The 16,685-nt window shown below is 33.9% G+C and overlaps 1 protein-coding gene across 2 annotated transcripts in view; it reads right to left on the reverse strand.

Annotated features, from left to right (window-relative positions):
- LOC127180930 (FERM domain-containing protein 5) overlaps window positions 1-16,685 on the reverse strand; it is a 148,074-nt gene that overhangs the window by 31,080 nt on the left and 100,309 nt on the right. For both annotated transcript variants that reach the window (XM_051135332.1, XM_051135333.1), the window contains 3 exons: window positions 11,643-11,747; window positions 7,960-8,002; window positions 5,994-6,072 (listed from right to left, as the gene is read on the reverse strand). In XM_051135332.1, the coding sequence (XP_050991289.1) occupies window positions 5,994-6,072; window positions 7,960-8,002; window positions 11,643-11,747 (227 nt within the window). The remainder of the gene's footprint in view (window positions 1-5,993; window positions 6,073-7,959; window positions 8,003-11,642; window positions 11,748-16,685) is intronic.

Raw genomic sequence — 16,685 nt, forward strand, 5'->3', positions numbered from 1 at the left:
CTTGGCTCTTCTCACCTTCAGCGCAACAGATGTCCCACGAGTAAAGAGCGACATGCTTGTCTTTAACTTCTCAAAGTAGGCCAGCCCAGCTAGAGCTAATAGCTTTTCACTTAAGAGGCCATAGGAGCTAAAAATGCAATTATGTTCCCTGAATTCTCTCTAGGTGACAGCAGCTAAATATCAATTTCTGTAGCCACGAGTCAATTTCTGGCCTACATATCAGCTTCCTTCTTTATCTGTAACCTGCCATTTATGGAAACACACTCTACGTGTCAGTGTCATTTGGTTCTGGAGAAGGACAGGCCAAATATAGGAACAGCTAAATGATGAAGTATTGGGCTGAGATATTTGGTTTTGCATTCTACTCGAGTTCTTTTCCAAATATTCTGACAAACACAGAAACTGGATGCATATTACTAACACGAACATATAATTTTACATGAAATCATTTAATTGTAGGGAGATGTTATTGTTAGAGACAGCTCACCCAAAAATGGAAATTCTGTTATTAATTATTCACCGTCATGTCGTTCCAAGCCTGTAAGACCGCCATTTATCTTTGGAGCACAAATGAAGATATTTTTGATGAAATCCCAGAGCTTTCTGACCCTGCATAGACAGCAATGCAGCTGACAGGTTCAAGGCCCAGAAAAGTAGTAAGGACTAAAGGTCGACCGATGTATCGATTTTGCCGATTAATCGGCACTGATAGTTGATTGGCAGAACAATCAAGAGTTTATCGGCAAAAATCCATGCCGATAGTTTTTTCAGGGTTGAACCCGCTGCTGGAGCGGCTGAGAAGGTTGTCATTATACAGCAAAGTCCCTATAGTCTTTGTTATACAGCACAAGAGCGGCCTCTAGTAGCGGAAATCACTGACAGCACGTGCCGTTTTTTAGACACGTGACACTGCGCGCTGCACAGAGCGGGACACTTCAAAGGCGGGTTTAAAACATCAACATTGAAAAGGTGTGTACAGTATACTGTAGTGTATGTTTTCATGTCATTACTAAGCAATGAATTTGTTGACTAGATGCTGCATTAGTGGAGGAAAGACAGCAGTATACTTATGCCCGTTTAATTATCAAATATTTGCCCGTTCTTCTAGATGCGGCGCTGCACTCTTGTCCGTTGTGTGACTAACATATTTTGACAAAAAATTCGCTTCAAATTCGCTTTTTATTTATACTATCAGATGATGGTATGTTGTTTTAAAATGCCAGCATTTTAATGCATTAGAGCATTAGAGTTATTACGCCACTCAACAGACATTTCAAGTCAGAGCTGCGGTGACATATAAAAAAACCAACGTCACATAAAACGTACCATATGTTTTCCAGAGAAAAAAATGAATTCTTTTAGCGCCACCCAGTGGACATTTCATATCGAATGCGTCATGAAAAGTACATGGTGGTACATATTGCACGCCTTGCGAAAAAGTTCCCAGCTGTATGTGTTCGTTATGAGACCAGGTTGTACAATGCGTGATTCATTTCCAGAACAAAAATTTACAGATAATGTACTCACCCCCTTGTCATCCAAGATGTTCATGTCTTACTTTCTTCAGTCGTAAAGAAATTATGTTTTTTGAGGAAAACATTTCAGGATTTTATAATTTAATGGATATCTATGGTGCCCCCGAGTTTGAACTTCCAAAATGTAGTTTAAATGCAGCTTGAAAGGGCTCTAAACGATCCCAGCCGAGGAAGAAGGGTCTTATCTAGTGCAGAGAGTGGTTATTTTCTAAAAAAAAAAAAAAAAAGTACAATTTATATACTTATATAAAAAAAAAAAAAATCCCATCTCATTTTCTCCTCCAACTTCAAAAAAAAAAAAAATAATTTTTTTTTTTTTTTTTAAGAAAATAACCGATCGTTTCGCTAGATAAGACCCTTATTCCTTGGCTGGGATCATTTAGAGCCCTTTGAAGCTGCATTTAAAAAACATTTCGGAAGTTCAAACTCAGGGGCACCATAGATATCCATTATACGGAGAGAAATCCTGAAATGTTTTCCTCAAAAAACATAATTTCTTTACGACTGAAGAAAGAAAGACATTAACATCTTGGATGACAAGGGGGTGAGTACAGTATCTGTAAATTTTTGTTCAGGAAATGAACTCCTCTTTTAAAGAATGAATGGAGCATGTGCTGCTTTGCTATGTTGCTAGGATGCAGTTTGGGCGTGATTGACTTGTTTGCCATTGAAATTATGCTAATGATGAATTTGTGCATGGTGTTGAGCAATAATCTCGTTTTAAGAACTGAGAATCTCCAAACACTGAAAAACTCATGGATTTACTGTGGAATTATGAGTGGAATCAAAAAAGCACAGTGAGACAGAATCACTTTTTTCTCCCACATATCCCAACAGCTGTGACACCTTTACTTGAGGTGGATACATTTCTTTCTCTTACAGGGACTATGCTAATTCTTTGATTCACTCCAAATGATGTCCTTTTCTTTTAGATAATCCCTCTGTTTCTCTGCCGTATCCCTCATTAGTCTTTCTGCTCATTCTCTCTGCCTGCCTCTCTCTCATCTAATGTCCTGTCTTTAACTCTGTGTTCACCCTCTTGTTTCACGTCTCTTTCCAGCTTCTCCTCTCATTTCAGTGTGAGTTATTACTTTGTGTTCCCCACAAGCATTTAATTTCACAGTACAGTAAACACCAATATCTCCCCCAACTCTACACATCAATCTATACCTGAACACACTGCGAAGTGCCCATATATCAAATTCCCACAAGTATTTAATGTCTGTTAATGTCATTAAATGTGGCCCCTCATTAGGTTATAAGAAGCTCAGTATCATAAGATCTTTTTTCAGGTCGAGTGTGTGAATTTCTGGGTGACCTCATTGCGGACTGATCGAGAGGGGATGAAAGAGGTGGAGAGAGACACTGTGATGCCAGCCAAGACTCCACTAGCTAGAGGCTAATCATGTATCATTCAGAGGAATCTGTTAGGAGTCACTGACCATACATCTTTTCATAGCGGTGAGTGAGAAATAGCTTTGAATCTTCAGAGCAACAGCAAGATGAGAGTGGTTTAGACACTTGTGTATGTTTAGAGCAGGGGCGCTTCCTCCAAGGAGGCAAGGGAAAAAAAAAAAAAAAAAGAAAAAGGAGAAATTTGTGGTACAAAAATAAAGCAAAGCCAGTATTACAAAATATACTTAAAAAGCATATAAATCACTTGTTTTTCTAAAGAAGCACTGTCCAACAGTGACACCAGCGGGAGTCCATGTCTCTCTTGCCTCCCCTGAGCCCACTGAGTTTTAACAGAGTCCCTAAAGCATGCAGTGAGTTTGGTGGGGGGTAATTGAGAATAAATGGGGGAAAGTCACATGAGAGAAGGCAATGCCTCCATCGTGATATTATTGGATATGACTGGTTATGTTTGGCTGTGGCTCGTGTTTGTGTGCATTGAGTGTTTGCGAATCAGTCTGAATTAACAATATAATGGCGTTAATTGGAAGACTAATTTAAAAAAAAGTAAGTAAACAACTCACACACTTAGATATAACTAATTTGTTATGTCAAAATAAGACTCAAAATGGCTTGGAAATCTCTGTGTCTGTGACCCATATTTACCAAGTTTTGATGACTGATGATCTGAAGAATTCAAAATTTGTTAAAAGTTAACTGTTGAAAAGAATAACTGAACAAATAAAATATATTTTTAAAATTGTTACTGCCTTGAGTTATTACTTTGGAATAAATGCAAAATTCTTAAAAGCACTAACCTAATGAGATTCATACTTGGCTTTAATAAACAGAAAATTGATTACAGTGTTAATGTAAAAACCTAAAATAGAATTTTACTTTTTTCTGATTATGTAAGCAATGTTTATTTAACCAAGAAAATGTGACTGGGCAGCCTGGTCTCATTGTTTATACATAGGTATTGTAGTATTGTTAGTATGTAATGTTTACAACCACTTTAATTGATGCTGAAACACACAATTTGGTGTATTTTAATGTTTAAAAAGAGTTTTTTTAGATTTTTAGACCCCTTAACCTGCCCTCAAACCTAAACCGAATATAAGAAGATATAAAACGTAACAGACCGAAATATGCAGGGAAATTACCATTTTAGTAACAATATAGCATTAAAAAGATATTTTTTATATTCAGTAATCCCACTCCTACCCCTAAACCTAACCATAGCTATTTCTTAAAAATATGTACAGTATAAAGAAAAACATGCAAAAAAAAAAAAAAAAAAAAAAAAATCAAAATAATGCAACTGAAAACATAATGCCATTGATATTACAACTGAATATAATAAAAACATTTTAGGTGTCATCAATACGTCAGTATTGTACGTTAAAATGCTGATAATACGCCAATATTGTATGCTAAAATGCTGTAAATACTAGGGCTGCAATGATTCCTCGATGCTATACGAGAATTTGATTTTTAAAAATCCTCAATTGCATTTTGTCCTTGTCGAGTTATCTGCAAAATACCGGAAGTGGCGCATTCCACATACTAAACCCATTTAAAAATCATAAAGTTTAATATATGCGCTTTATTTATTTACATATGTGTAGGTTAAGTATGTGCATCTCAGAGCGGGTCCGTTCACAGTAAACGCTGCAATGCTACGCAAACTTTTGTCATTTACATGTGTGGAGCGTCTCAAATCTCTGCATTTTGTTGTGAGTTTGGGTTTATTATAACATTCATCTAGGAACGCACTGTACGCTATTTCATCAGATTTGAAAGGTAAATCATTTATAAATTTATGTAAACACAGGAGAATACACACTATTATCTTTCTCAATATGCTACATTAACTGTTCATTGCGATTTCAGTATAACAGTTTAAACCCTCACTCTGAGTTTACATGTTCTGATGTCCACATATTCAAAAAATTACAGTGGCTGTAGCTTTTCTATCATAAAGTAATGGCCAAATATTAAAGATTAAGTGGACATTTGAATTAAATGTGTCAATATTAAACTCGGATTAGATCGCACAGTAAAGTATAAAAACAATTGTCAGGCCCTTGGCACCCTTGCAGGGATTTGTTATAATGTGTAATGTACATTAGCTCTATTGTTTATAATACATTATGTATTTTAACAATTGTTCAATAAAACCATATGATCACTTGTTACTGATGCTTTATTTGAACTAATTGGAGTAATCCAATTGGAATAATCGATAGATCAATCGATTACCAAAATAATCGCTAGTGATAGCCCTAGTACATATGTCAGTATTGTCCGTTTTAGTGCCCGTGAAAATGTAAGTACATGTACCAAATGTTTTGTTGAACCACATTTTACATAAACTACATATGAATTCTCATGAGATCACACTGGACTGGGACATACATTTTAATTTGATTAAAAAAAACATCTTTGAAGACTTTGCCTCCTCATTTCAGAACACCACTGCACACTACTAGTTCAGAGAGTTTTAAGATCCTTTCGATTTCTCAAGAAGTTATTTAGCAGGGCTTGCATACAAAGTCTGAGCTCTGGAAGATCAGCACTTCTGACAAGTTGTTAGAAAATCAGACCGAAGATCTGGTGTCTGGTGCTGGATCTAATATTTCTAGCATAAAAATTTTAGATCTAACAATCACAGAGCTTATTTTCTGCAATAATCCAAAAGCCAATGGAAAAATCAGTTTGTGTGTTTTTTGGTTAAGGTAATTAGTAAGATGTTAACTTACAGGTTGCCAACAAAAGTGCTTCATCACTGCAGCACTTTATAGCAAACTTACCATATTGGGCAAAAAATGAAGCACAGTGTTTCAAAGCACCACCAGCAAAGTCGAATGGCTTTCTGGTTCTGCCAGACATCTGTTGCCGTTGGTTTGTAATGCTTAATCAAAGCAGAGCTTTAGGCCTACGCTTAAAGGAATCCTATCCTTTTATGTGAGAAACTAAGCCTGTTCTGTAATCAGGTGCCATTTAATCATACGACTTGAGTACGAAATGCAAAAAGCAAAATCCTGTCAGTGTGGAAGCTCATACCTGGTGATCTCCTCCTTTAGAGCAGCAGGATCTGGGGGGTAGAACTTTACCCGCAGACACATGGTGAACGGAGGTTGTGCTGTGTGGAGAAAATTAACAAGGTTGAGGATCAGTAAACTTAATCTGACTTAGTACTTGCTGCCTTAATTTAATATTTACTACACGCTTGGTAGTGTAATGCCTTAATCTAAACACCTTAAAAAACAAGTTTACTTCAGAAGCAAGATTGTACTACATATTATGCTAATTTGCAATATACTTGTTTTCAGAGAAGGGTCATTCCATGTGAAATCAACCTAATTTTCATTCAAATTTTTGATTTTGTCAATATTTTTTTTGAAGAAAGATTAACATGTATAGTGATGAAAGCCAAAATATTAAAATGTCATGGGCGTATCTTTACTGAGTAATTCACATTCAGAGCCAAATTACAGGGGGTTATAAACAGTGATGGGAATGCCGGCATTATAAATAAGCAGCGTTACTAACGGCATTATTTTTTCAGTAAAGAGAAATCAAACGAATAGTTTCCCCCCGTTACCACCTATTATCATCCCTGTTCTGATTTCAGCAAATCAGTTTGAGCGAACGCAGACAACGTAATTAATATTCATAAACCCAGCAGCTCATTAATCCTTAGTGCGTTTTATATTGTTACTAGTACTAGAATTTGTAGTAGCTTTGTTATCTCAGCAGTATTATTTTTCTTTTTTCTCCTTTTTTATTATTATTTTTTTTTTACAGCAACACTAAATTACAAACAATGTCTTTAGCACCACCACTAGTCTTAAGTTCAGTCAACATGACAAATTATTCTAATTATTGATGTTCTAATTTATAAACTTTAATGCTAAATTATCATAATATCATTTTATAATGCTTGACTGACTGATGCTAAATGTACTTTCAAATATTTAAAAATCTGTGCCATTAAGCTTTACACATACATACATATATAGCTATTTAATATTAGTCTTGAATTAATTTCATTAATTTCACTTAAATTTAATTAATTTAACATATGTAATACTGGGGGCATCCAACATATTTGACATATTTTAACATTTTTTAAAAAAAGTAACACAATAGTTACTTTCCCTGGTAATTAGTTACTTTTATAATTACATAATTACCAACTCAGTTACTATTTGTGAGACGTAGCCCAACACTGGTTATAAATGACATTCAGAGCATCATGTTATTTTTACAGATAGACTGGTAGGTGTATTAGTAAAATCTGCTGACTTTCACAATCCTTGTTACATTATGTGCCAACGGTAATCATTTAAAAATGAGTAAAAGCACTTTTTAAGTTTTTTTCTCCAAAGTTTGCATGCATGTAACTCAAGAAGTTTTAAAGACATCGTAATGCCTGTTTAGATATTGGGTCTTAACAAACTTTCCTTTTAGCATCTTCATTTTTAAGGCCCTGTATGGTTCAGTTTGAGAGATACTCCCATTTCAATATGGCTCCAGGAGTAAATTGTTCAATTGCTCTGTGGTCATTTTTGGTGTCATTTTACTCCAAACCTAAGGTAAAAACTGCCATTTTGACCCCCCTCTACAAAATTGTGGGTTATTTAGTAAATACACATGCATGACATTTAATATTTTGGCTTTCTTCTTCGTTTAGGTATTCCTTTCACCAGAAAAAATATTTACACAATCAAAAAATTTGAGCCAGTGGACACTCTGGTTGAGTTGACACTGAAGTTTATATTTCTTATCGCAATGACAACACAACACAAACTTAACACTTAAGGTTTCCAGACCCACTGCATATCAGAACATCATCAACACTTCATCAAATGACAGCTCCTATTTGAGATCGCACCATTTGTAAATGTATAGTACCCATGTATCCCATTAGCATGCTTCATTACGGTCACCATAGTGCTTGTTGTTCGTAATTGCTCCATTATGGCAGCTAGTGCGCTATAAATAAGATCTGACTGATGATACTTACATTTCATCTGCTTAGAAATTGACTTGGTGAACTCCAGCCAGTGCTAAAACAACAGAGGAGAGTTTTTAATTTCACACTCACTCTCTCACACACATACACGTATAGTGACAAAGCACATGTACACACATATTACATCTATATTTCATCTAACACATAATTACACAGGAGCAGGTGGTCAGTGTGGGTAGATGTACAGAGATTTTATATCAGTATGAGTGTGAGATGGGGGCAGGGTAGATATATTAATCATTTCATCTCATTTCTTTCTTCTCCAGAGCGAAACATTAGCACATCTTCGACGTCATGCTGAGATTCTATCACTGCTATTGTGTGCAGCCTCAGATAAGCCAAATCAGCCAAAGTGAGCCGTTGGATCTGAGAAAAAAGTATATTTGGGTCTTAGTACCAGTAGGCTAATGTCTAGAAATAGCATCAGGCTGGATTCGATTTCAGATTACGGTGATATAAAAGCTTTTTGGCCAAAACTTCCCATGACACTTCATTGTATTCTGGACTGTCAGCTAATCTGTGCCATATTTTGCCAACTAGGAATATACTAAAGGGAATTGTAGGCACGCTAAGGTTGTCCCAGTGTGTCGTCTACAGCAGACTAGCATCAGTTAGATGCCCTCGTTATTATTTATGTCACTCAATGCGAGAAGCTCCCAAAGGGGGTCAGTCAAAAAGACAGGCAGGATGAAACTCTAGAGTATGTGTACGTAAAGCTTGTGCGCTGTCAGGTTTGCACTTAGTGAACACAGATCAGTACAGATCTCTAATTCTAGAGACAGACAGTATTACCTTACCCTTACCAGGAGCTATACAGAATGTTTATCTAGAATTTTTAGATTTTTTTAGATTCTTTTTATTTAAATTTTAAAATATATATTAAATATTTACAAATACAGTTGAGGTCAAAAGTTAACATATACCTTGCAGAATGTGCAAAATGTTAATTATATTACCAAAATAAGAGGGTACAAAATGCAAGTTATTTTTTAATGATTCATTTTTATTTAGTACTTCCCAGAATAAGATATTTCACATAAAAGACATTTACATATAGTCCACAACTGAGAGACTCATATGCAACTATTACAGAAGGTTTAAACACTCACTGATGCGAAAGAAAGGAACCACAATGCATTAGGAACCGGGGGGGTGGAAACTTTTTGAATTTGAAGATCAGGGGAAATTTAACCTTTTTTGTCTTCTGGGAAACACGTAAGTATCTTCTGTAGCTTCTGAAGGGCAGTATTAAATTAAAAAAAGATATTAAGGCAAAATAATAAAAACGTACACATCTTCATTCTGATCAAAAGTTTTCATCCCCTAGCTTTTAATGCATAATTTTTCCTTCTGTAGCATCAGTGAGCGTTTGAACCTTTTGTAATAGTTGCATATGAGTCCCTCAGTTGTCCTCAGTGTGAAAAGATGGATCTCAAAATCATACAATCATTGTTCGAAAGGGTTCAAATACACAAAAATGCTGAAATGCTGAAAAATCAAAGAATTTGTGGGACCTGAAAGATTTTTCTGAAGAACAGCGGGCAGTTTAACTGTTCAGGACAAACAAGGGGATCATGAACAACTATCACTAAACAAAAAACCTACAGCTCTGGATCATTCAGGTAACAACAGTATTAAGAAATGTAAACTTTTGAACAGGGTCATTTTTATAAATTCAACTATTATTTTCCCTTGTGGACTATATGTAAATGTCTTTTATGTGAAATATCTTATTCAGGTCAGTACTACATAAAAAATAACATGCATTTTGTATGATCCCTCTTATTTTGGTAAAATAATTAACATTTTGCAGATTCTGCAAGGTGTATGTAAACTTTTGACCTCAACTGTTTTTAAACATTTAATAATTTGTTAATATAAAAAGTCTTTTTACCATAAGAAAGAGTGTTGTTATTTTTAATAAAAAAAAAAAAAAAAAAAAAAAAACACACACACGCACACACATTAGATGACGCAAATCAGTGCTGGGGAAAGTTACTTTTAAAATTAATACAGTGCATTACAATATTGAGCTACTCCATGAAAAAGTAAAAAAAAAAAAAAAGTACTTTTTATGGAACGTAATACATTATGCTACTTTTGTGTTACTTTTTATCACCTAGGTTGACCTTGTTTATTTGTCTTTAATATCAAAAAATCCTAAAGTTATATTTTTGGCTACTGTAATAGCCCTTATTACACCAGAAGTAAAACTAATAAGTCTCAGGCTGAAGGAAGTGCCTCTGCACACTTCTCTGAACACGGGACATTAGAGAAATCAGTGAATAAATGGGAAAACAAAGTAACATGCAGATATTTCACTGTAAATTTAAAAGTAATGCATCACTATAGTAGTTACTTGAAAAAAGTAATCTGATTACTTAACTTGGATTACTGTAATGCGTTACCCCCAACACTGATGCAAATATTAGTATTAGTAGTTCTAAAATTGCTAGAACTAAAACTATAAATATTACGTGAAACAGAAATTCCAAAAATTTAAACATTCAGTATTTTGTTAATATAAAATGTCTTTTTTTAACATTTAAAGCAGTGTTGTTCATTGAAATAAAGCTGAACTAAAACAGAATATTAGATAATAATTAACGCATTTTAGAATAAAAACGATCAGATGAAATTAGAAAACTAGAAACTATAAATGTTACCTTGGCAGCTAACTAATATAAAATAAGTTCAAGAAGTACTCAAATAACTCAAACTGAAATAAAAATATTTTAAATTAAATAAGAAAATTAAAACTAATAAAAAAAACTCCTAAAAATGACAAAAATGCATAAAATAACTTTTTTTTAATGTACATAAAAACTAAAAATATAAAAATAAAAGCTAATTCTAATACTACAATAAAATGTATTTAAACACAGATGTTTTAGCTAGTCTTTTTATAAAAAATACCACCACTGTCTATATTAATACAGTATTTTGTGATCAGCAGCAGTATAGAAACCACAAAGAACAATCCTAGTACCTCTAACAGCATTTCTAAAATTAATTTAATCAATTTGATATTTACATTTTGAAAGCAAAGTGGCAATTCTGCATGTTTACACAACTAATATTGATTAGATGAAACATGCATGGCATTTTCCCACAATTTAGGGCCACTGGAACGCTAGTCGATTCCTCACGTCATATCTATCACAGTTATCATATGACTTCAGAAAACTTAGTTCATATAAACGTCACTGCACTGAAATTAACATGGACAACGTGTTCTCATTTTATTTACTGCATATAAATGACATATTCGTGTGTGAACTGGGCCTTTAAAGCAAAAACTTTTAATCTGAGCCACATAATGGTTTGAGGGCCTGCCCTCACATGATTTACAGTTTTCAAACCTGTCCTTCTGGAAGGTTCATTCCATCCATCATCAGCTCTGTCTCTTTCAGTGACACCCCCTGATTACTCCAGAATGACCCTCAAAGTCAGTCTGACCGGTGCAGGATCAATACAAAAACACAGCCCACCCATAACGCACATGAATTCATCACTTGTTCGGCATCACAACCAATACGCTCTAAAAAATGAAAGCCACTTTGAGGATCCATAATAAAGAAGCTGAGGACATGAATGCTGAGATGATGAATCGGTGGTCCGCATTACCGTTGACCTTGGACTGCTCGACACAAGCCACATGGTGGGACACTCACCCGTTGCTTATCCGGATCGACATATCTAATGCCAAAATAGTCCTTCTCCAGCAGGTTTAGATGGTGGCAGATGAGGTCGAATAAATACTGGCCTTTGGCATCCCTCTGAAAGACAAAGAGAAGAACAAACGATCAATAGGGAAGACGTTCATTATTCGTCTGGGTATGTTTTTTTTATTTTTGGACCAAAGAAAAAGAATTGAAGAAGACCAGCCAAATAAAACTAAAATTTAGTGAACTGGAGGCTGAGGAGGAAAGCAGGGGATTTTAATTACTATTACTCTGATTATAATTCCTTTGACTCCTTTGAAGAGATTCTGCATATCCAATATTAATGCAGAGAGAGTCCTGCAATTTCTTTTCCATGACCTTTTCTAGTTATATTATATAGATTTGTTTTAATAATTCAGGAGACTGTTGGAATGGATTCTATTTCTGCCTGTCCCAAGGAATATGCTGATATTAGCGTTTGGTGTACAAATGTTTCCAATAAAACCCACAACAAACAATGACTTTATCATGGTGACAGCATGTTTTACTCTACAGAAAGCATCATCTAGCCAACTGAATATTTTTCAAGCAGAGCAAAGCTAGAAACATTCCTATTCCCTATAGAAATTTCCATGAATTTTTAAATGTATCATTCATTTCGTTGACTTTTCCAAGCCTAGAAATCACACATGACTGTAGAAACCTAAGAATCCGTCCAAATAAATGCACAAAAAGGAGAGAAAGATCAGAAAGTCAATTGTTTACCAACAGTACATCTAGACTTTACCATTTAATCTTGCATGCAAACTACTCTAAATAGGTCATTCGCACCAGGATACAAATTCTACAATGTTTTTCATAGTCCCACAGTATTAGTCTAGGCTGCAGTCTAAAATACTCCATATCTGCGTACCAGTTCAACTCTTCATACACTACCAGTCAAAAGTTTTTGAACAGTAACATTTTAATGCTTTTTAAATAAGTCTCTTCTGCTCACCAAGGCTGTATTTATTTGATCCAAAGTACAGCACAAAAAAGGTAAATATTTTGAATTATTTTTACTATTTAAAAAAGCTGTAATATATTTTAAAATGCAATTTATTTCTATGATTTCAAAACTGAATTTTTAGCATCATTACTTCAGTCACATGATCCTTCAGAAATCATTCTAATATTCTGATTTGCTGCTCAAAAAACATATTATTATTATTGTTGTTGTTGTTGAAAACAAGCTTTTTTTCAGATTTGATGAGTAGAAAGTTCAGAAGAACAGCATTTATCTAAAATAGAAATATTTTGTAAAATTAAATGTCTTTATCAATTTATCAATTTAATGCATCCATGTAAAATAAAAATATTAATTTCTATAATTTCTTTAAAAAAAAATAAAAAAACTGACTCCAAGCCTTTGAATGGTATAGTGTATAACGTTACAAAAGCTTATATTTCAGATAAACGCTGATAATAAATAAAAAAAAAAAAAAAGTCCTCGACTGTTTTAAAAAAAGAATTATAAAAATAATAGTAATAATAATAATAAATGTTTCTTGAATAGCAAATCAGCATATTAGAATGATTTCTGAAGGATCACATGACAATGAAGACTGAAGTAATGATGCTGAAAATGTAGCTTTGATCACAGGAATAAATTACATCTTAAAATACATTTTAATAAAAAGCAGCTATTTTAAATAATAAAAATATTTCACAATATTTACTGCTTTTGCTGTATTTTGGGTCAAATAAATGCAGGCTTGGTGAGACTTCTTCTTCAAAAAAAAAAACAAAACATGAAAAATCTTACTGTTCAAAAACTTTTGACTGCTAAAAAAATGAGAAACGAATAAGATTCTATAAACCTAAAGTCACTTGTTCTCTCTCAGCCCACCTCTAATATCACACTGACTCATTTGCATATGAAATCCAGTTTCCTTCAAACAAACAATATCACAGCCTTCTGCTTCCGCAATATTTTTTTCTGATATTGTACGCGATCAGAGTTTGAATTGCAAACCAGGACAATTCACCCTCAGTAGCAAGTCTTCAGGCATGAGTGATTTATTCTGGATTAAGATTTACTGTAAACACTTGGCAAGCCATACGCATCCTAGACAACTCATTCTGTTACACTGAGATTTGGATAGCGCACAAAGGTGTTACAGCTGCTAAATGAGAATCACAGGAATGAAACTCTACTTTGCAATTAAAATTCAAAATGCAGTTCTTTGAATTTTACGTTGCTCTTTCAACAGAATAGTTGCAACCTAATTAACTGTTCATAAACATAAAATAACGGTTGAACCACTGATGTCACATGGACTATTTTAATGATGTCCTTACTACATGGACCAATGTGTCAGTTGTGTTGCTGTCTATGCAGGGTCAGAAAGCTCTCAGATTTGATAAAAAAAAAATCTATATTTGTGTTCTGAAAATGAACGAAGGTCTCACAGGTTTAAAACGACATGAGAGTGAGCAATTAATAACAGAATTTTCATTTTTGGATGAACTATTTCTTTCATTTCTGACAGGAATGAAAACAAGGTTGTGAGGGACAGAAGTACTTCAAGTAGACAAACACCACAAAGCAGTTTTGAAAGTTGCGAGTAGTGAAAATGACATGAGTCTAGACGTTATACAGTGCAGGCCATTCTAAAAACTGCAAATTTATCCCTCACAGCCTCGTTTTCATCGGCATAAAATTCAAAATGGCATCTAACCTGGTGTATAGCAAGAACTGAGGTAAACGGTCACGCTGCAGCCTTTCCAGCAAGCAACATGCGTGCTGTACCTCTCAATCACAAAACCTCTGGAAAGCCTTTAATGAGGCTCATATAATGAGGTCAGGCAGCAGACAAGCAACACATTCAGTCAAATTGAGGCTTTCAGGCTCTCGTGTGGAGTATGGAAAGGGAAAATCATAAAGGTCAAACACAAAATACAGCATTTTCTTCAGCACAAACAGCTCTGAAAGCCACTTCTAGTTCATAAACGCAGTTATAGACGAGCAGTTTCTGACATCATAAAGCATCTTGAACTTATTAACATTGTTCCTGTGTAGCTCAAGGAAAAAAAGGCAAGGAGAAGGGCGGAAGAGACTCATGCTGGTTTGTTTACTCTTGGAAATAATTTTTAGTGTTTTAGAAGGACACGAGGAGAGTCATTCAGTAGCGATGCCTGAGTGGAGTGACCATCTGGCTGTGTGCACTTTGAGACACCCCAGCACTTAAGAGACTTTCATTCACACACACACACACACACACACACGTACACGTATATGTACATATACACATATATGGAAAACATACACTGAGGCGCCTGATGTGACAAATCTCCATCTCAAAAAATGGTCAGAAAACACATTCCAGTTCTCCTGTCAAGTTCTCTGCGTAACAATTATGAAAATCTTTCAGTAGAAAACTTTTATGGTTCTATTTCGGGTAAACGAGCAGATGGAGGGCAGTGGACCATGAGCGCATGCGTCTGGCTGATGCCAGAACATTCTGTGGGTGTCTAGAGACGGCTGGATAGCTGTATAACACACAGCCTTCATGCAGGACTGCTGGAACCCAATAAGACTGCCAAAGGGGACAAAACAGGAGAAAGAGGTGCCCCTATTTGCGAACAGGTCAGACCACCCCCGCAGAGATGCAGGGATTTACAAATCTCAGCAAGCAGATAAGGTGACTCTTTATTATTATCATGTAATATTAATTATATTCATAATATTAAATAATATTTATAAATTAAACTGAATTATTATTATTATTTTATATAAAAATTATATTATATATTTATATATAATATTTTATTTATATTATTTATACATTAAAATAAATTATTATTATTATTATTATTACTGTTATTATTTAGCACCTTTTTAGACTTCATAATAATAACAAACATTCATAATAATAATAATAATAATAATAATAATTACTACTATTAAATAAATAAATAACTACTACTACTACTATTTATTACTATTATTAATAATAATCTATAGCATTTATCATATTTATAAACATTTTTTGTTGTTAACAATAATAAACAACTTATTAATAAACAATTGTATTGTTGTTATTATTAAGCACCTTTTTATACTTTATAATAACAAACAATACAAAAATATTATTATTATTATTATTATTATTATTATTATTATTATTAATAATAATACCACTACTTATTATTAGTAGTATTCTATAGCATTTATTATATTTACAGATTAAATTCAATTATTGCCTTGTTGTTAATAATTATTAACATTATTATTATTATTATTAAGCACCTTTTTTAGACTTTATAATAAATTCATTAAAAAAAAATACATAATAATAAATATTACTACTACTACTGCTACTACTATTATTAATTACTACTATTAATAAACAATTGTTTTGTTGTTGTTTTTGTTATTATTATTAAGCACCTTTTTAGACTAAGATAATAAACATTCATAAAAATAAAAATAATAATAATAATAATAATAATAATAATAATAATAATAATAATAATATTTCTACTACTATTATTATTATATAGGGCTGCAACGATTAATCGCACGATGTCGTGAGCACTGACAAGCTACGTCAAATCGAATTCGATTTTGAGCGCGATTTTGGCGTAGCTTGTCAGTGATGTATGGCTCTGTGTATTACTTGCCGCTCCAGCTGAACGCACGTGATGGAGCTTTACTACTAATCAAAGTACCGGCTTCATTGACTAAACGCGCCTCACGACATTGTGCGATTAATCGTTGCAGCCCTATTATTATATGATCAAGATGCGCACATTAAAATCTTTTTAGTCGTGTGGAGCACTTTTTATGATGGATGGATGCACTTTATTGAACTTCAAAATCCCAACAGCCTTTCACTGCCATTATAAAGCTTGAAAGAGCCAGGACATTTTTTTTAATATAACTCCAATTGTATTCGTCTGAAAGAACAAAAAGTCATATATGCCTAGGATGGCTCAAGGGTGAGTACGTCATGGGGTAATCTTTATTTTGGGTGAACTATCCCTTTAATCAGACACAGCATTAGGTGG

Source organism: Labeo rohita, chromosome 18, assembly GCF_022985175.1.
Source record: "Labeo rohita strain BAU-BD-2019 chromosome 18, IGBB_LRoh.1.0, whole genome shotgun sequence".
NCBI lineage: Eukaryota > Metazoa > Chordata > Actinopteri > Cypriniformes > Cyprinidae > Labeo > Labeo rohita.